Source organism: Etheostoma cragini, chromosome 6 (genome assembly GCF_013103735.1).
Source record: "Etheostoma cragini isolate CJK2018 chromosome 6, CSU_Ecrag_1.0, whole genome shotgun sequence".
NCBI classification, from domain to species: domain Eukaryota; kingdom Metazoa; phylum Chordata; class Actinopteri; order Perciformes; family Percidae; genus Etheostoma; species Etheostoma cragini.
The window spans coordinates 3,312,411-3,334,594 of record NC_048412.1 but is presented as its reverse complement, the minus strand read 5'-3'; the positions used below and the strand labels follow the sequence as shown (position 1 = coordinate 3,334,594).

The window sequence follows — 22,184 nt, the reverse complement described above, 5'->3', positions numbered from 1 at the left end:
AGGCAGACTATATGATTAACCATGTTAGACAGACTATATGATTAACCATGTTAGGCAGACTATATGATTAACCATGTTTGGCAGTCTACATCCCAGCACATTCTTTGTGTTGCATTACATTTTTTCCTTTACAACATTGTTGATGCGGAGCATACAGTATTAGTAAAGCCACTGTATAGCAAAGCGCTGTCAGAAGCGTGTGACTCAATATGAAACAATTTTTTAAATGTTTGTGTAGCGTTCCCTGGACATAAACCAGTAAAAGCCATTAAAAAGAAATAAATGATTGTAAATCCTAATTCTAGTAAAGACGGTGCTGCAACCTCAGAATGGGATTAGTAGTAGTTTACTTTTTTGCACACAGGACCCATTACACGATTCACGCTGGTGAATCGCAGTCTCATGCTCTATTCAAGAGTGGCAGTAGCTCAGTCTATAGTGGAGTAGGGTTGGGAACTGGAGGATCACTGGTTCAAATCCCTGTTTTGACAAAAGTACGGCGTAGTGGACTGGTAGCTGGAGAGATGCCAGTTCACCTCCTGGGCTCTTGTGCAAGGCACAAAACCCCACTAATCTACCCAGGGTGCTGGTCCAGCTGGCAGCCCACTCACTTTGACATCTCTCCATTTAGTGCATGTATAGGACCTGAGCATGTGTGTGTATTTCAAACCTGTGTGTAAATTGTAATTTCCCCATAGGGGATCAATAAAGGGTATACATTATTATTATGCTGCAATTTTATTGTGGTCGTGCACACGCTAAACCCTGAGTGAACCTACTCTGAGTGGATTGAACCAACTCTAATCAGCTGTTCTAGAACCAAAAACTCCCATCTCAGGGTAAATCAACCGATAGATCAGGGTTAGTCTCAGAGTTTGTTAAAAGTCCTTCCTAAAACGGACCCCTGGACTCCCGCATCCTCTCTGCCTGTGCTTCAAGAATTGCAATGGAAATAAATATTGGGCCATGATGTCAATGACATTTGTGTAGTTGTGTGATTAAAAGTCCTCCTTCTCATAATGTACTCAGTTAGAGAAAACCTGAAAGCATAATAGCAAGACCACAGATATTATCCTGGTCAATATACTAGAATAAATCATTTCACAGTCTCAAAAGAAGTGCCTCAACTAGAGTGAAGAAGAGAAAAAAAAAAGCCATTATTGTGAAGCAACACATACTGTACAGTATGTCCTTGATTTGAAATGAAGTACACTTCCTGTCCTGGTCTTGGAAAATACTAGGCAGGTTTTATTGTCTGACTTATCCTTGGAAATTATCACATACATTCTTTTTTCTGTCATTGAAAGCATGACAGATCGTCTTGGATGTTCCCCTTTAAGGATGGCTGTAGCATCAATTTAATGCGGGACCATAAATTGGGCTTAATTGCACCTATTGTCTTTTCTGCCTTCGACACCATAACACATCATGTTGGATGTTCACCTTTAGGCTGACAATGACATCATATCAATGACATCTGACAGCAGTGGTTGAAGGACATTTCGCTTTATGTGTGTGTGTGACATTTGGTATATCCAGCATTTAGCACTTTTCTGTTCGCAGATGTCCTTATTTATTGTAGTGAAAAATCAAGGAAAAGAATGGTCCACCGCAAACAATTAAAATGTTCATAGATTCCCCTGAGGCTATTAAAAAACATCCCATCTTTTCTTTTGCATGTACTTAGTGACTATCTAATAAAGATTCTACAATCTACCTCTCTTAGTATATTGTTGAAATAGTTCATACAGTTCTTGCTTTTATCTGTGAATAATATGACAGCAGTTAGGAGAGAATTCTATTGAGTGTGTAAGGTTGTGCAGATCAGAGGTGTGGTCGACATACCGTTGCCTTCTCTAAATCAGCTTCTGAGGAGGTGGGAGACAGGGGGCTGATGGGACTGAGGGAAGGGGAGCTTCCGACACTGGAGACGTACTCGGGATCAGGAACATACAGAACCTGCAAACACAATCCATGGCTGTATTGACACAGGCACTGCCTTTGTGCAAACACGCATTGCATACACCACACATGCACGCAGAGGGGAAGGAGATAAAGAATTTCTCACACACACACACACACATACACACACGTTTCACAAGGCAAATGAGATGTAATCACGTGAATAGCCTCATGGCACTGACAGGGATAAAGAGAGAAAGGGAAAGTGACGGTGATGATGTCACGTGAACGCGTCAGAATTGGCAGTAATGTGAACTGATTTTAACTTTTTCATGCAGTTAGAACACATACAGTGACTGTAGTCAACGCATTTCTTTGCCATGTTTCAATTCGATTTTGATATATGTAGGACAGCAACTACCAATTATAGTCACTATTTATTGATATGTCGATTGTTAACATAATTAACATAATTATTAACATAATTCCCAAAACCCAAAGATATTTATTTTTACAACAGAAGACAGAGGAAAATTTGGATATTTATGCATTTGACAAGCTGGAACGAGTACAATTTTGGAATTATTTGCTTATAAAATGTTGATTGACTAATTGATGAATCAACGAATTGTGCCAGCTGTATTTCTATATTGATGGAATGTGTACATCTATGGGTTGCAATAAACATATACTAAAGGAATAGTTTGATCTTTTTGGAAAATATACTTATTCACGCTCATGCTGAGAGCAATACCACTCCCACAGCTGCTCATTTAGTATGAAGCTACAGCCAGGACACGTTTTTTTTAGCATTAAGACTGTTGAAAGGGTGAAACAGCTCTGTCCAAATATTAGGAAAAGTCTTACCGGGACTTTTAAAACTGACTAATTAACACGTTATAACCGGTCTGTTTAATCTGTACAGAGACCAAAAAATAAATATGGGTCATGTCATTTTATATTGTTTGTTGCTTTCCTCCATTGAAAAACTAAATTAGAATTTGGGGTCTTTTGCTGAAAACAAAGAATAGACGAAGATAAATAGCCAGGGAAGCTGGCAGTGTGTTTAGAGGCCTAAAGATGGGTAGTTTGCGTCACATTGTCAGAACTAACGCATTTTTGGGAGACTTGACACATATAATTATACCTTTATTTAGAAACAAAATAGGTCCTTTGCAATTAATTGCATCCTAATGGGTTGACTGGCACTGTAATTAGCAGCTGATTAAGTGGGGATACGGATTGCAGGGATGTGACCTTTAAGTTAGCAAGTTCCTCTGAGAAACTAGGAGGATAAACACATGCAGCATGTGATGTTCCCAAAATAACGTCTACGTCCAATTCCTCCACCTAGACTCCCACATTCACAGTGGAAAATGTTCAGTGACACACCATTGCCAATGCATTATGGACTGTCGACAGCAGCTGCTGTGAGATTGACCGGTTTGTGAGAAGATGGTAGGCCTGAGGTGTCTGAAGGACGGGAATGAAGTGATGAGGCTGAATGTATCAGTGAAGGCGTGCACGGCGGTTCACACCTGGCCAGGCACCACTGCTCTGGAGAACAGCTTGTTCAGCTGAACCAGTTCGTTGGGTGTGGTGTCAAACTTGAGCGCAATGCTGTTCAACGTGTCCTGCGATTCCACCTGGGCCACAAAACAAGAGAGAGGACACACACAGAAAATAAAAATCACACTGCTGATTCTGTTCAGGGCATTTCCACAAAAAATGTACAGGGAAGAATTAATAATGTAACACAGATCATTAAAGACGGAGAGAGAGAAACAGAGAGAGCATAGTGGAATAATAAGAGCTGTGAAATTATTACTTCAATGTTTTACCGTTAGATTTTGAGATGATATGCTAGAATTCATACACAACGTGTTGTTACTGGCAGAAATATGAACTGACATGAATGTCAGCAACAGTCTTGTGTTATCTTGTGAACCACTCAGGTGGCTACATCTACTTTTCCCCCTCCAATTTTAAACAAGAAATACTCTGTACATGAAGACTACAACTATGAATTCATTCTTTTCTTTATTAATTGATCCGTCAATTATTTAATAAATCGTTTATTGAATCATTCAGTCAAGTCTAGTTAAAACAAAAAGCGCTTCATAGTTTCCCACGGCACAGCAGGTGTGTCAAGCTTCATGTTTCAACCTTTCCAAGACCAAAATCACAAGAGGAAACGTGTAAGAACTGGATCAAAGAACTAAGCTGCAATTGTCAGTAGGGCTGGGTATTGTTTAAAGAATTGCAAGTACCCTTTAAGTGATACCAATACCAAAAGAGTACTTTGTTTGATTGATTGTATTTTTTCAAATATTGTTTATGTATATATATATATATATATATATATATATATATATATATATATATATATATATATATATATATATATATATATATATATATATATATATATATATATTTTTTTTTTGTGGAGCAACCCTGGAAGTTATACAGTGGCTTGAGAAAGTTTACACACCCAGACTAAAGTTGATTAAAAAGAGGATTAAAAAATATCTTTTGGCAATTGATCTTAATGTCTTAATTCAAAACATTTAGTGAATGAATAATGTATTGTAAATAAATAAATGTTCTTTATTAAAATACAGGGGGCATAAGTATACACACCCCTATGTTAAATTCCCATAGTGGCAGGCTGATTTTCATTTTTGAAGGCCAGTTATTTCATGGATCAGGATACTATTAATTAACTTTAGCATGGGTGTGTAAACTTTCTCAAGCCACTGTAGACTATTTTGGTAGATACCTCAAAAAGGTTTTGAGTACACATACCAATACCGAGCCCTAATTGTTGTTATTGTTGCATGCATGGCTAACTAGCTTCCTATCTATAGAAGTAACCAAGCATTACTTCCAAGGCCAAGGAGCATTTGATGCAATATTACTTTGTGGGGTAAGGCACCAATGATATGAAAAAAAACCTGTTCATGACCAGCACATCCACCATGGTATTTCCCCCCTGTGTGGAAGCCCATCCTGGATGCTAGTGCAGGCTAATGTTAGCAAAATAAACTGTTTAAAAAGACAACGGTAACTTAAGCTAAAAAACTGCTTATTTCCCCTTAATACAGGCTGCTGTAGCGGCAACATCCTGTGCTCAGCTGCTGCACCCTGCAGTTTTACACAGGTGCACTAGCTTGTCCCCACCAGTTAAAATCCATACAACAGAGACGTGCTGCAGGTGTCTGAACTAGTTAAGCATCTTAAATGCCCAGCGGGAGCTTCTACTTTCCAAATAAGGACGACAACCATGTCAGAAAGAGCCTGTGTATGTGAGAAATGTGCAGGCGGGGATGACTCTGAGCCATGTATAATTAGGACAGGATAATGACACTGTGTGTTGTAGTTTTTTTTTCTTTCAGTCATGGGACAGCTTCAGTCTGTGTGGATCTATCGTGTATGTGTGAGAGAGAGCGAGAGAGAGAGAGAATGAGAGGGAGAGAGAGAGAGAGAGAGAGAGAGTGCGTGCAAACAGTCCTATAAAAACACCAAGGCACACAGATGGTTTCAAGGAGGATATTCGTGCACCACACCAGCGATACAGCACAGTCATCAACAGGTAGTTGAGAAAAGGAAAACCAAGACAGACTGGATCATCAGTTACACAGAATCATTGTGTGCTAGTTAGTTACACATGACATGAGAGGATCGTGGTAAGTCAACGCCTAGCAACATCGAGGGGAGGGAGCAGAAAATCCCAAAAATGTAGAAGCCTTTAACAACCAGTGAATGTTTTCACAGTTAATATCATTAATAATGACGTGCACTAACTCTTGCCCCAAAAACAAAATGTTATGTCTCCAGGTAGCAACTAAAAGTCAATGCGAAGTGAAAAATAAGAAGCTACAGCCTTTTTTTGCTGTATTACACTCAGAAACATTGAGAGTAAGTTTGCATGGACTAATATTTGATTTGAACCAGAGTTCTAAGGATTTCGTATTTCAAATATTTGACATACATGAAGTGGTCTTGATTTAGCGAGAACAAGCGTATGCCGTATGGCATCATCCTGAAGAATCTTACGGCTCAAAGACAAAAACAAATATTTGTATGTGTGCTATTTAGCCTGTTAGCTTGAGCATCTCCTGATGATGGGACATAGCAGGGCTTTGGAAACGGGGGCCAAGGTTGGGGACAGGACAACGTAGCTGTTGACTGGGTTGTAGTGAAATGAAGCCAGGTTAGGACTGTGGAGATAGGATTGTAGAGAAATCAGTCTTTGAATTTGAATACAAATACGTAGTAGGTTTCCTCTCAGTCATGGTGGAAAACACTGCTGGTGCATTCCCAGCAAGAAGAAGGAACGCTTGACAATCAAACATGTAAAACCCAGCAGAAAACTCTTAAGGCATGCTGGCTAAGTATTGTATTTGAATCCGCTATAAATCTTCTTTAAATCTAATTTAGCACAATGTTAGTCCATGCCTCTGGTACTAAATATGGGTGTCATTTTCAATGATTAAACACCCATCCCCAATGAGGCTTTGTCTGAAGCAAGCCCACTCCAGGCAACTAGAGGAAACGTCTCAGAGAAAAAACCCTTCATGAGCATCCAGTCATATGATAAAAATATCAAATAAATAGCTAATGAAGGCTGAAATCCAACAGAAATAGCTAGTAAAAGACTTATCAACATGAAAGCAGGGTGACAGTAATATTGCTGTGTCAATTCTTTTTGGCTCCGGAGCACAGCTCTCTAAGTTTTGGAGGTGAAATGTCTGCTTGACATAATTTAGGCGGGATTATAAAGACTACTCAGGTTAGACAACACTGGGCTGAGAGTGGGCTCAGTGCTAAACCAAGGCCCAGATTGTTGACTACACTAGACTTGGATGCCCTACCCGCTGGGGGAACACATTAATCAGAGCTGAGGTCAGTCACACTGCTGGGATCCAGTCGCCATGACTCAGCAAAGTGAGACATTTTTGTCAACAGTGAACAAGGCAGAGCAGGGATGTGTTGTGCAGTATGGACTGGGTGGAAATGCTGTGCAGGGCTGACGGAGATAGTAGTTTCACAGTGAGCAGTACACTGCAGATGATGATGGGATGGGTGGAGATTGAGTACTATGCAGGCAGGTAACTGGTTGCAAATGGATGTTACCAGATTAAGCTGAAGTGAAGACCAAATGCAAACCTTTAGACTTCCCCTGACAATTATACTATGTGGACTAAAAACAAATAACTCTTGATTTATTGCTCGATTTATATAAGTAAACATTTTCCAAACAAGTTTATGGCCTCAAAAGCTAGTTTAACATCTTCCACATTACAGCGTGATGTTCCTTTTGTAAATTATGGTCCCATTTATTTTAAAATTGATGATAAGGCAGCGGATGCTTTAGGGCATGGCTATGTGCCGACCTGTCAATCAGAACAGAGGCTTAGCAATGTTAACCATTACATTGTGTGTTCAAGCTTCATCAAGTGTTGCCTAAAAATGTCCTGTTCGGCGTTCTGCCAACAAAGCTAGCTAGCTAACGCTAGCGAGTAACTTAAAAGTTTGGGTTGGCTCTTCCGAAAACGGCCTGGAGGCGCAGCTGTTTTTTCACGCCTTGATTGAGTGTGGTCGCTATGATCCAGAATATCCGCAGCAGTAGTCTTTCTGGTATTTGTCCCACCTATCAAGTGACAGTGACAACCACAGTCTTTTAGCCATAACATTTCTAACATTAACATTTCTCAACTCTCAGCGACAAGCAGAAAACTCCAAACGTGCAGGGCTTAGCGCAGAATAGACGCTCAGTGCCTCACCATGCTGGTGGTGTTTGGAGGGTAGAAATATGCGACAAAACATTAAAGGAGTATTCCGATTGATTCCAACACGTCGCTTTGTTGTTTGTAAATTTGAAGAAAAATTAAACTAATCAGTGCTGTCTACACTGTGTTCTCCCCCCGCTAGAGTTACCACCCAACAGGCTTTAACAGGGCAAGTTTTAAACATGTTTTAGCTTCTTAACATGTTCAAAATGTCATTAAACGTGCCTACCCATGTGCAGTGATTCCTTCTGAGTGAACACAGGGAATCTGACTGCTGTAGATGCGAAAGAATTGCACGAAAGTTGTGCTGATTCAGCTCTGTTTGGTGTCTGTGTTGCTACTGCGAGGACTGCTTCGGGACCGTCTACAAACTACAACACCAAAAAGAGATACAAACATATTTTCAAAAATAAGCATATACAAATTTTTTTTAAGTAAGTGCTATAGTAGAACTAGCAGGAGACAAGTTATAATTGAGGTACGTTTGGAAACACTACATTCTTTAATCATTAAATTGATAGCCTACATATTTTTGTTTTATCTCTTTTCTGTGTTGTAGTTTGTAGACGGTCCCTAAGGTCTCGAACCGCTGTCTCAACACAGGAACTAAACCCAGCTGAATTAACACAACTTTCATGTATTTCTGTCACATTAACTGCAGACATATTCACTAAGTTCACTCGGAAGGAATCACTGCACATGGGTAGGCACTTTTAATGACATTTTGAATATGTTTAGAGGCTAAAAACAGGTTTAAAACTTGCCCTGTTGAAGCCTGTTGGGTGCTAATTCTAGCAGGAGGATAACACGGTGTTGGCAGCGCCGATTGTTTTCCTTTTTCTCTCTACGGACAGACGTCAAAATATACAAACCACAGATCTGTGTTGGAATCAACCTGAATTCTCCTTTAACTTACGCAGGGAAAACGTTTTGGTGAACACACAACACCACCAGGTAGAATGAAGTTGTGGCCAATTTAGTAGTTCAGTTAGTGTAGCAAGTGACAAGGAAAAATGCCAATGCTTTACACAGACTGCCTGTTAATCCAGATGTCTATTTTTGCCCTGTTCACAGACAGATCTCCTTGAAGGGTCAAAGTGGAGATACACAATAACAGCAGTTTGTAGAGATGATTAAATTGTCCTACTAGATTAAATGTTAATTTGATCAGTTCTTAGAAACAAATCAAATTTGAAGGCATCCTTCATATTTTAAAATGCTATTTGATACCGTTATATCTTCACTGCTTGTTCATCAGGCCAGATTTAATTTAATAATTTGATCAAAGTTACGATTTAACTAAATGGAGGTTGCACAGCAACCAGGGCAGTGAAGACATGGCCAAAGCTCATGGCTGTCAGGTTTAGAAATGAAGGTTATTACAGACCCATCTTGTGTGATATACATAGCAACATGACAAAGATGTATAAATACACAAAGTTAAGTGATCAGATGACAAATTCCAGTCATTTTGGATATGTGAATACCATCAGGATGCATTTTAAATGAGACAACCACAATATTGCCTTTTCAGCAACTATTTCTTGGGTGTGGACATCATATCCTGGTTTCTGAAACTGCAAGCTTTTTTTTACAAAACCTAGAAAGCCGACTAAGACGGAACTTTGCAGTTATCCTGGTTAAATTTAACCGTGACACGGTTTCATGAAAGCAGAGGCACATACGTTACGGTGGAGATATATTCTGCACAGCTAACCTGCTCCAGAGCAGCATCCCGGTGCCTTTTCATTGGCATTTCAATGGTCAACATTGTGACCATTATCATCTGTATGATTATTCATGTGACAGTCGTTGTTATGGTTATAGTGTGTGTATGAAGACAGTTTTTTATATTGTTAAAGGTTTGATAAACATATTAATGCAGTTGTTGAGTTTATTAGAAATGGCTGATCAAGTCAGTGATGAGGGCAAAATATAAAGTCTTATATAAAAGTAAAATGTATGGCAGAATTTTCAAAGAATATATTAATTATTTTAGTTGATTTATTGCTTTTTTATGTATCTGTTAACAATAAAGGATCATGTATGTTACTCCTACATGCACGTGTATTTTTTTTGGCATTGGCAGCGGTTATAAGGTATTAGGTAGTGGTTATTAGGTTTCATAATCGTATAATCTTCCCAAATTATGGTCCCGGGCCACAGGATCAATAATTATATCATGCACTTTACATTAATTAAACAACAGGGAGAGGACAACTCAATGTCTTTTGACCTTTTACTTTGCTGGGATCACTTGTCTGTTGGGAACTTGTGATAGATAAATAACACATTAATATTTTGTGCACAGTGAGCACTGAAACTATCACTGTTTACTATACCAAGAGAGATTTGAGCATACATGGTCGTAATACTATCTAGCATTGAGTATTAGTGGTTGTAATTAGTGATAGACTGATTTTATTTGCCGGCTGATATATCAGGCAGACATTTGCGTTTTTTCGTGTATTAGCATTTGCCGATACGCGGCTGCTGCGTTCACCGATAGTTTTTTACCGCATTATTTACAGACAGGCGTCCACAGGCCACTATGTGTTGCTAGAGACACTGCAGTTTCCGTGCACTTCCTTTCCACTGCCCCTCCACCACTAGCATCACGCAGTCTTAAAATAAAAATCAAGAACTTTCTTTCAATGGCTACTTTTCAGGTTTATTGTACTATGAAAGTACAAAGTACATATGATGCACATTGCACACATCATTTGGGTGATATGAATGGAAGATGATTGCAGAATTGACACTGATCTGAGTTTTTCTTTTTTCTTTAAGAAATGGCGGAGCAGATTCCGAAATTAAATCCAGTGTGGCAGGGTTTACATTGTTGTGATGTAAATTGTAAATAATAAACTGTTAAATTGTGCAAGAGAGAAATATCTCTTTGAATGTTATAACTGTGACGTTTTGACATCGGGCAGGGAAGCCATGATTCCCAATATTAGATTAGCAGCACCTGTGAGTGTATCATGTGACAGCGAAAACGAAAGGTGGAGCACTATGTCCTGTGTGTCCCTTCCTGACTTATTTGAAGATGGCGCATGACTATGGAGCGTCTACCCCAGTTCATGAATATGGAAATGTAAAATTTCAAGCCAATAGGAACGGCATTTTGATAACAAACAACTAAACACGTTACACACTGGGCCTTTAAGGTCCCTGACGATTTGTCATCTAATCAGCTCTATAAAGCCGTACTGTAGTGTTTATGACTGGAAAATGATTTCAAATTGTATTAAGTCTTGTTTTAGGAGACGACAGGAGTTCTCCTTTTTGAACAGAAGGAGTTAATAATAAGCAGGTCTCGTATAGCGTCAGAGCCTTTCTTCCAGGCAGCTTCAGCACAGGGCATCGATTCTCCCTAGGTGCTATTAGCTACCGTCTCCTCCATGAACTATTTATTTTTAGCTTTATAGCTCCTCTGTTGCTCAGCACAAAGCTGACCTGCAGGACATTCAGGTCTACAGGACATTTACAGCTGCTAAAACAACTGTTTTTATATGGTACTTCTTCAGCATTGTGCTATAGGGTCACCTATTAGACATATATTGACAAATCCTCTGCCTTTTGCTCTCAAACATAGCTATTTTAAAGTTTACCCTGACTTAATGACAGCTACTGGCTCTTGCATCAAATAGCTGCTCTGGTAGTTCTTCGTTTTAGGATCGCAGCCAATCAATATGGATAAAAATATCTTGCTGTTCAATGAAGTAAACATTGGCAAAGCCAGGTGGTGGGCTGATCTTGGCACTAAAAGTGGTGTAATTATAGTCTGATTCCAGTTTGCCTTTAAAGCTTAATGAATCACTACATCTACATAGGAAAGTTCACAACACAAGCAGCGTTTTACGTCACAGAACCACCAAGGGATCACTAAAATGACACATACACATACAGTAACTGCAACTCCACCAACCTATAACAAGGTTTTCCCTGCCGTGACAGGGTATAGGTGCAGCACCCAGGCTGAATGAATGAAAAATTATAAAAAGACACAAAGACTGTTTTTTAGATCTAATAATTGTAATCAGTCCCCAGTGGACTTCTTCTAGTTCACCTAAGTCTTCGACAAACCTAGAGATGCTAAGAGATGCAGCCGCTGATCGTACTGTAGGAGGATTTATCTCTAACTCAATTAAGTGGCAGAGGAGAGCGGTCGTGCAATTAGTCCAACATGATGTGTAAAAATGCATTTTTTATAGAATAACGTCACGTTTTCTTAAGAGAAGACCCCTTAACCCCCCGCTAAATCCACCCTCTTTGACAAACCTAGGGATAACACTGCTAAAAGATGTAGCCATTGATTGTACTGTAAGACGAGCTATCTCTAACTCAATTAAGTGGCAGAGGAGAGGGGACATGCAAATGTGACCCACTGATAAAGGCCTCATATTGACACAATGACAGCAGAACGAGGGAGGGAGGAAAAGGAAACTAGAGAGTAATCACAATCAGGAGCATAGCCACTAATGACAGGTACACCCTATCTTCCCATCCTCCAGATCAATAATACCCATTATTCATCTGAAACTGGGGATGAATATTTAAGCCTCTTCCCGTTAGGGCGACATCTGTCCTTCTGAGCAGAAGGGTAGAGGAAGGCCGTGACAGCCATCTTGAGAGTGACTGACATCTAGCTAATGGTCACTCTTGTTGAACAGGAGAGAACACACAGATTCAACAAGGGCAGTCGGCTGGACAGCCAAAGACCATTAGTTCCATTAAAGAGTCCACTGGCATCTTGGTAGGAGCTTTAAGTATGGAACATGAGAGCAAATCGATAAGTGCTACTGCAAAAGACAAACGAAGGAAATAAGAAGCAGAGCTACGGATTCTTGGTTGGATTCTTAAGTAGAAATCTGTTAAAAAGGTAACAATTGACAGCTGTTGGCTGATCCACAGTTTTACGTAAGGACCATTTTCTGCACTGAGACCACCTTGGATTCTTAATGAAATTGTTTTCTTTTTTCCAAACCATAATCATCACAATAAATCGACTGTGTCGTCACCAACCTAGAGATAAAACTCTACGGTGTACAGTTTAATCACCCGTAATGCCATATTAAAACAGCTATCGCTTCTCATTTTACAATGAAGCATGAAGCCCAGCTTTAGCATGACAGTTGCCATAGCAACTTTGTCGTTACTACCCTAATGGCATGTTTATTGTGTGCGACCACAGCCTAGCTGATTGTTTGCAGAACTATATTTAGACTCTCTATAAGTGACCGAGGAGAAAGTCACATCATTCTGTCCATTTCAATGGGGCACAGAACAAGTTGTCTGTTTCACTCTTCCTCCTTGTGACAGTTGATGACCTCCTGCTTCAGGCTTTGTTAGATTTCCCGCTGATCTACCAACACATATGCAGGGATCTAATGACACGCAAGAAGCGGCAAAGCCAAAAGAGACGCACTATTTAAACTTTGAAATGCCAAAGCTCAGGCTGTATTTGAGCCAGGGTTTTGTGGGAGAGGGTCAATGTAATTTTCTTTTGGAGGGACAATAAACAATACAATGTACACATGGTGAGTGCTGCAAATTAACATTAAAACGACTGGATAACGGATAGACATGGAACACATTTTGTTTCTTTAAGAAACGAGAATTTTAAGAATTCATGAAATCATATGGATTTAAAAACAGGGTTGGAAAGTATTGTCATTCCATCCGGGCTAAATTGGTGTGCCATGGACACATATTTTAGTCAACTTCCAAGTTCATCTGTATCTAGAGAAGCCAGGTCAATTTACTGTAGTTCATTTTAAGTGTTACTAGCTACATCATTGGGAAACTTAAATGTACCTTTTCATTACTCTAATCATTACATTTAAAAGTGGAATTAACAGCCAAGTCGTTTTGTAGCTTGGCTAACTAACAAAGTATTCTAGCTTATCAAATCTGAAAAGGAGAAGCCTGCTAACAGCATTGATACGGCCCTTGGCTTTATGTGGACAATTGGGCCCAGGAAGGTTGTAGTGATGGGGCATTTGATGTTTTAAAAGGGTCACTGTTATAAAAGTATGCTCTGGCTCGAACCCTCTGGCTAAGGGCTGATTTGGCCCGAGAAGTCCCCTAGCTTGTTAACACAATGTGTTAAAATAAAAACAACCAATGAGTGATTGGAATGATCAATGATTCATGAAAAGACAACTGAAAAACCATGTTTTGCCTCTCAAGCTTTTCCCTCTGGGTAACTAACAGGAATCACAGGCTCCAACATGAAGGTGGAACCGGAGCACTAGTTTCTTATAAGAAAGCTTTGACATACAGGGAACAGAGTGAGATGCTGACATCTGGGTGTTGTCTTAGTTGCTGTCTCTAAATAGATGCATTCCATATGCATTCCCCTTTATCCCCTCCTCCATCTTTTTAAACATTGCCATCCACAGACCCTTCCAACCCTGAGTTCTCATCCCACTTTGACTCTTTCTCCGACTCTCAAACAGGGAGCTGTGAAAGAGCTGAAACACTGGGATCTCCTCGCCTACCCAGTGGTGAATAATGCAATAAGAGTGACTGATTGTCAGGAGGGTGCAGAGTTGAGATTGTTGCCGATGTGTGTGTCTCTCTTTGTGAACGTGCACACACACCTGCCGCTTAGCGTATGACTCATCAAATGTCCGCAAGTCCTCTAAAGCCCACAGGACTTCCTTTAAGCCCAGCAGGAATCCATTTAGTCTGCAGACTGTTGGCTCCTCACATCTGGATCAAACTCTATGTCATATACAGCAGTTCTTTAACAGAATTGTTAAGCTGTACTTGGCCACAGCAGTTGATGTTTAATAAGGCAATTTGCCATGTTCACCAAGGTTTTCTATCTATTACTTAGACAAAGTAAAGCTGAGGCTGATAGGAGTGTCATTGGTTTTGCAAGTGTTTTGGCCACACAGCAAAATATATATAAGCGACCTGGTGATGGCACTACACCTTAGGGCAGTGGTTCCCAAACTTGGGGGTGCACCACTTATAGGGGGGGGGGCAAATTACCAAAGCAAATGAGCCTGATTTGACTGCAAATCTCCCAGTCTAAACAATGCAGCGTTGTTTCTCTCTTTCTCTTTTTGTCTCGTCCCTTCACAAAAAAACAGCTGATTGCGGTGCATCAGGTGTTCTGTCTGTCTGCTCTGTTTCAAGAAAGAAACCTGAAGATAATTTTTGGAAAACACTTTGTTGGTGGATCTCTAAACGTATAATAATTCACCCTGATTAATGTAAAAATGTGTGCTCAAAATGTCTTAGTAATCCATCCGATAGGAAATGTAATCATCATCATGTGATAGTTGATAGCCCAACCCACATGTTGAAAAAGTGAGCACGCATGTATTTAATGACTGAGGGCCATGACCAATGTTTTACTACCACCCACGGGAACACATGCAGCTGATCATGACTGATCATGTTGTTGGCCAGAATGAAAACACCAGGAATGCTGACAACCTCCTTCTTTCTTCGCGGCCTACAAACTGGAATCGAGACAGCCTTTCCCATAAAACTGCTCTCTAGTGTTACTATACAAAATGTAATGAGAGCTTTGCTGTGCCAGTTCTGCTGAGAGCACTGCAACAGACTGAGACAGAGTGTGTGTAGGGCGGCTCAGGCCAAAAAATAACGACTCAACTTAAGGGATAACTCCAGTTTATCACAAAGTAGAGGTTATTGTTGTAGTTTTGGCCATGTTTGCTATTGGTTAGAAAATCGACCAGACTATTATTTAGGGACATATACTGTAGGGCTGTATTTGATAGCAAGCAGTAGAAAGATGACAGGAAAAGAATAGTGGATCAGTGGATGCTATCATTACATTGTCGGAGTCTTAGAATAAGTGGGCCACTATGATGCCCTGATCAGACAGGTATTAAACAAACCCTTCACATTATCCTAATATACTGTATTTGGAAGAAAATTATGGCAAACAAATTGTTTCTTGTAAACATCCATTATGGTTTAGAGACCAACTTTCTGGTTCAATCTACTATAAGTACCATCATTGTGTGCACAGGTTTCATGTGTAATGAGGGAATATTATTCGGGTGGGCTTTTGGTTTTGCCACAAAATAATGTGCCTAAACTATGGATGTCACAATTTGAGATTTTGATATTATGATTATTGTCAGAGGAATTATCACCGTTTCACAATTATCAGAGGATTAAAAAGTGATCCAGATAGAAATGAAGGCCAAAGCTACAAAACTAAAAATATGAGTGTGAGGCTTTCCCATTGCTTTTTTGATGTGGTTTTACAAGCCATCGCCCGAAAACAAAAATGTGCATTTCCCCCTCAGTTTCTGAAGCTATGAAACTACCCAGTTGAACAAAGCAAATTTGTTTTCAAACCTTTTTGTAGTTATTTGTTTGTCAAGACACCCAGTGGATCCAAAACAGCATCCCAACTGGAGCATCTATGTCTGTGGTGTGACAACGTTGGTTTGTCTGGAGATAAATATGTGTGGCTGGCACTCTGTTCTTCAATTAGTTTGACTTTGACTGGCCGTCCTGTCCAGCCCCCCCGAACAGCTCACCTCTGTGCTGCTCTTTGCCTCTCTCTGTCTACGTCCTTCTGTCTCCTCATCTATCTCTATTGTTCCCACGGACTTCAAACACTTTTTTAATTGGATGCAGGTCAGCCAATAGCTGGACTTGGCTGAATGGACGTGCGTTATCAGTGACTAGGCAGGGTTGCTCAATACGAAAAAGGAAGAAGCCGGTGTGTGAGGTAGATGGGGGAGAGGGGGGAGGGGGGGAGATTGAATTGATAAGGTGGCATAAGAGGAAACCCCCCTCTTTCCTGTGGCCACCGGGCGGTTGATTAAAAACGCATCTGTTGGCAAGCGAAATAAGGAAACATCACTGGCCATCTCCGGCACGGGAGATGAGTTTAAGATAAAGCCACTTCTCAATCACTGGGACAGTGGCAACCATGTGTCTCTGACAGTGCACGGGAGGCTTGGTCACATCGCCTTAATCCCTCTCCGCAGCCCAGAGTCTTGTCGCTACGTGGCGCTGCAGCATCCATCCGTCACACTAATAACAAACTAGTGGGGGGGGGGGGAATAAGGAGGAAAGAGGAAGAGATAGTGATGGCTGACAAGAACAAGATTGGTGTGCTGTGCGATTGAGATATGGTCCCTTTTCTAAACACTACATTTCTCAGGTCATATCAGGGCCATGACACTTTTGGCTCTGACACATATCCTGTAGGAGGATTTCTGGTTGTTCCAAGTCCCTGGAAGATAAACAAGGGCCCTGTCAATCAGCAGGCCTTGGATGAAGGACAGGTTGGGAAGGAGGTAGAGGTGGAGCTGGTGTCTCTGTTGCTAAGGTTTTGGGTGAGATGGGGGAAAGGGAGGCAATCCCAGTGAAAGCTACAGTGAAGCGGCTTCTGGAGCTGGAGTTTGGGTGAAGAGAGCGGAGTGTCAGTGAGAGACCCTGTTCTCACTCGCTTCCTTCCCTTGCCTTTCCTCTCTCGTTCTTCACATCATCTCTTCCTCTCTCGTCTGCAGACAGGCAGACCGCCGGAGCAGAGCCACAGCAATCCCACTCCATGCCGTTGCCACGGCGAGAGCGGCGAGGAAAAGCAGTCAGACTGCAGCGGGATTTGAGGGTCATTTGAAGAACACAACCAGGCAAAGCAGAGACAGGCTCCATTTTCAGCTCACGCGAGGGAACCAGAGCCCTCTCTCCCTCTCCCTCCTCCCCCCTCCCCTTCTCCTACACAACAGCTAAATCAATAGAAATGACAACGCAGTTGGAAGGTCATACGCGAGCACAGCAAAACTCTGTGGTGGAATGCTCTCCAATACGTGGCACGAATGGAAAAACAAATACACAGCCTGTCTGTCCGGGTCTGATCCTGCTGAGAGAAACGCACACAGCTGCTACAACTCCTCTCTATCCTTTTCTATATGTCAACATGCGAAACGGAGCTGAGCGTTGCTGCACGGGACACAGAAGATACAGCACGCTGTGTCTGTGCACATGCGCGCACGCGCACGCACACACACACACACACCAGCAGTCCTTAATGTAAACATTTGGAGAATGAGGTACACGTGTTACACTGGCAAAATCTACAAAATACCTCTCCCCACTCACTAATGAGCTACCGAGCATGGTCGGACACGGTGCCTCCACAACACACAACAACAACAGCGAAAGCTGGAATATTACCAGACCTAGTCAGAGCTCCAGAAACCAGCAGCAGCAGCAGCAGACCCACACGCAGAAGCAGCAGCAGCAGCATGGGAGCAGAAAAGCATCAAACACACATAACAACATTAAGACAGAAAAGAGTTGCTTTTGCGCTACTCACAGAATATTTAACGGTCCCTTTAGGTTTCTGGAACGACATGCGCCTCCCATCCTTCTTCTCTGGAGTCTTCTTCTGGCCGGTATCTGAAAGCAAGCGAGGCAAGGTACGCATTACATTCATGTTCCCCTTTCCCCAGCTTGTCACAAGCCGCCGTTTCCCAGCCCCGTGGGTAGACAGCTCATTCGACAACAGTGTGCCAGCCAGCCAGCGATGTGAGCTGTGAGCGCCGGACCACTTTCTCTCTCTCCCTCTCTCTCTCCCTCTCCCTCGCTCTGCTTCTACCCTCCTGTCCTCGCTCTCCCTCCCTCGATCGCACTGTTGTCCTCCCCTCTCTCTCTCTCTCTCTCTCTCTCCCTCTCCCTTCTTCCTACTCACCCACCATACAGCTCAGTGATAGCCGTTGAGAGCAGTTCACCTTGCCTTCCTCCCCTTGTTGTCTCTCACGGCAGAAAGAGACCAGGCTGACCTCCATCAGGGCTCCGCCGCTCTGGATGTGAGCCCGCGCAGAGAAGAAGATGGCTTCGGTGGGGAAGCGAGGGGTGCTAAGAAGAAAAGTGGGGGCTGAACTGGAGGGGGGATGAAGGAGAAGGGAGGGCTCAGTGCTACGTGTTGGTTGGGTAAGGCGGTGATGTAGCATGGGGATTGGCAGCTGAGGAAGAGGATGGAGGTGTAGAGTTGTGCTAGCTCTAGTTTTTTTCCGCCGTTAAAATTTTCAGGTGTCTCCCGACTAAGAATTTACATTGTCCAATCAGAATTGACAAGTCTTGCCGATGGTCGACTGAATGTGGAATCATAATAAGCTGTATGTTAACTTTTTGGGAGAAAACAGGTATTTCTATGGAAAATAAGACTTTGAGCACCCCCATTTAGCCAAAATGGCATGATCCTTGCTTTATAACTATACAAATAAAATGACTCATAATACATTTTTTTTATCTGTTACAAACTTTAAACTGGTCGAGTTTTCGGCTGAAGCTTCAACCAGCGCCAACGAGCACGGGAACGTGGTCGAGCGAGCTAGAGAGTGACTGAAGAGAGCAAGTGTCGTTAGAACAAAGCAGTGAATCAGAGAAATAAAGCATTTTTATTGCCCTTTTATCACTAGAAATGCAACCGTAGCAAGCATCTCACTCTCACTAATGTGATCCACCTTCATATTTAGACACAAAAAAAGGATATATCCAGCTTCCCAAAAAAACAGAAGAAATCCCGAACTTAGAATGGAAGTACAAAGAGTTGTTCCTATGAAGATGATACACGGTCTCATCTAATTGCATTGGTGTAAACCGGCAGGTTTCACAACATTGTAGAACGGCGCAATTCAAGTAGTTGCAAGTTTCAACTGGTTTTGTCGCAAATCTTTGGTCTGAACTGAAACTTTATGCCTCTGTGAAGATTTAGGGTCGCCCCTATTAAAAAAATAATAACAGAAATATTCAGGATTTCCCAATTTTTGACAAAGGACCTTGAAGGGTTGGAAGGTACTAGAATGTACAGGACGGGGCAGAAGGCAGAGAATGTAAGAGAAGCTGATGGAAGAAGCAGTTGGGGGGATGGGTGAGATTGGGAGAAAGTATGGAGATGAAGGCAGGAGGGTGGATGGAATGTTGAAGCAAGTAGATGAAAGACAGAAGCAAATGATGGGAGATAAAAGAAACTGGAAGGGGACTCTTGGGATGAAGATCTAGAAAAGGGGCAGCCTTTGACTTATGGCTGAGAGAAAGGCGCATGGGCAAATGGGCAAAAGGCTTTGTTGATCAGAGGAGGGTGCGGGGGGGGGGGGGGGGGGGGGGGGGGGGGGGGGGGGGGGGGGGGGGGGGGGGGGGGGGGGGGGGCAAGAAAGGAGTTGATTGAAGGGGGTCACCAAGTTTGAGTGAAGGATTTATGTCAGTCATACTCCTGCCCTCAGATGCCTCTCCTAAACGTGTCCCTTTTGTTATTGTAGCACATAGCTAATGTGTCTCTTTATCAGTGTCTCATCAGGAGTCTTTGATCGATGAGTCATACACCAGTGTTGCTATTTCTGGGGCTCAGGACTGCCTGGCAGAAAGTGAGAGGGGAGGGGGAATCCGAGCTGCTTCAGGTGTAAATATCAGTCTAGTGAAGACGATACTGCTGGCGTTGTTCATTGAGCTAGCAAATACATGGATTTACTACTTGTGTTGTCAAATGAGGCTGGACACCACCAATGATATTGTATCATATCATATTGTATTTTCTCCGTTTTAAAGTGCACTTATCCATTTTAGAGAAATATTAGAGCAGTGGTACCCAAGCTTGGAGTCAAACATTGCTCACTCGGTTAGGTTCTTGTTTACTGTCACAGATCTGGGTTCTGTGTGTTGATTTGTCTAATACCTGAGACGATTAAAGTGAACCCACTATCAGCTCTGATCATGTAGTCAGGGATGTCCTGATCAGCTACCGAGGACCGACCTGACACATGTATTTGCTCAGATAACCGAGGTGCGCACTGCTTTTTGGTTTACAAATAATACTAAAATATGTCTTCAGCTTAACACATATTACCTTCTACCTCGCCAAAACAGTTCTGTTTAGGATCCCAGCAAACCCCCCAACCAAGTTCCCCGCTGGGCAAAGAAAACTAAACTTAGTGATGCTTCTTGTGCTTAATAGTCAAATTTGATCTTCTTCTTGTGTTTACCGATGTCGGCTCCAGGATGTAACAGCCTGTTTTCTGGTCTCTTCTCTCCTTATGTTTTTTTTTTTTTTTTTTGCCCAACATATTTCATTGGATCGGACCAAGATCTTGGTTGCAGCAGTTGCCGTGGTCCTGCTGCACTACACCCTGCTACGTTCTGTGGTGTCCTGCCGAGTCCGCTACGCCCAGCTATGCCCTGCTGAGCCACGCTACATACTGTAAGCGCCCTGCTATGACATGAACTACTACTACTCTTTTAGTCACTGTTCCATTATCTTTAATGTGACTGTTATTGCCACTGTTCATCACACCCCCAACAGGCACCATCAGACACTGCCTACCAAGAGCCTGGGTCTGACGGAGGTTTCTTCCTAAAAGGAGTTTTTCCTTGCCACTGTCGCACTGCTTGCTCTTGGGGGAATTACTAGAATTGTTTGGACTTAAATAATTACTAGGGTAGCCTAGACCTACTCTATCTGTAAAGTGTCTCAAGAAGAACTTATGATTTGGTACTATAAATAAAATTGAAATGAATTGAATTGTAAGCATGGCTTCCTGGTGGAATCAGTAAAACAATATCACAAAGTACGGTCTAGACCTGCTCTTTTGTGTCTGTGCCGCAGGGTGTGTGAGATTAAAGGTGTTGACCACGTGAAGCTATGCTAACTGATGAAAATGATCGGAGTAAAGTAAGGGGGGGGGGGGTGTATAGTAGGCCTGCACGATTTAGGAAAAAATATGAATCACCATTTGTTTGCTTAAAATTAACATCACGATTCTTTTCCACCATTTTTTTGACTTCAACAAAAAAAACAAAAACAAATGGCAGAACCAAACATAGATTTTTCGGCACCTGTAGCACATAGCTCATCATCACAAGCCTGTAAAGATAGAGGCTTCAATGGAGAGAAGGGAGAGCATGGCAGCTCTGGGCAGCTGTACAGTCACTGTTTGTTAAGCTCTGTCATAGAACTGCACTTCCCAGAGTGCACCAGCAGCAGCGAACTGGCTGCTCTGCACCTGATCAGTCATTAGCACTGATTTGGAGCACCTGTTAAGACATGGAGGTGCTCAGTCATTCAGGCAAACAAACTGCGGAGAGAAGACGCTCCGAGTTCACTCACAAGTTCAGTCCAAAGGCGCCAATGGTTGGTGAAATGGTTTATTTACTTCCATGATGTTTGAAATGCTGCTGGCTATGTTTAACTGCTCTGTAGATTGGTTAAAACACACACATTGACTTAACTGATTTTGTGTTAAATGGGTTTGTGCTCAAATAATAGTTCATTTTGAGTTTGAAAAAAAATTAAAAGTAAGATACAAAATGGTATAAAGTTAAAAATGGCAAAATGTTAAGTTCTGTTAAATACTAGAACTTTAACTTTGTACATTCATGAAATCATCTTTTTTGACAATATTTGTTTGCGTGTTGTCTTTAAATAAAAATGTCATGTCCAGTTTATTTGCACTTCATTCAATGTGGGGGGGGGGGGGGGGG

General features: G+C 41.8%; 1 protein-coding gene and 1 long non-coding RNA gene across 7 annotated transcripts in view; both read right to left on the bottom strand.

Moving 5' to 3' along the window:
- Positions 1-1,630, bottom strand: part of LOC117946165 — a 13,545-nt gene extending 11,915 nt beyond the window's left edge. The window contains exons 1-2 of the long non-coding RNA XR_004656975.1: positions 1,618-1,630; positions 776-780 (exon numbers count right to left, since the gene is read on the bottom strand). This is a non-coding gene — a long non-coding RNA (uncharacterized LOC117946165). The remainder of the gene's footprint in view (positions 1-775; positions 781-1,617) is intronic.
- The window catches only part of oxr1a (oxidation resistance 1a), a 189,276-nt gene that overhangs the window by 39,615 nt on the left and 127,477 nt on the right, over positions 1-22,184 (bottom strand). For 4 of the 6 annotated variants that reach the window (XM_034874031.1, XM_034874035.1, XM_034874030.1 and 1 more), the window contains 3 exons: positions 18,025-18,107; positions 3,441-3,548; positions 1,846-1,959 (listed from right to left, as the gene is read on the bottom strand). In XM_034874031.1, coding sequence (XP_034729922.1) covers positions 1,846-1,959; positions 3,441-3,548; positions 18,025-18,107 — 305 coding nt within the window. Of the gene's footprint in view, positions 1-1,845; positions 1,960-3,440; positions 3,549-18,024; positions 18,108-18,399; positions 18,677-22,184 lie in introns of those variants that run through there. The other 2 variants (XM_034874029.1, XM_034874032.1) reach the window with 1 other exon arrangement.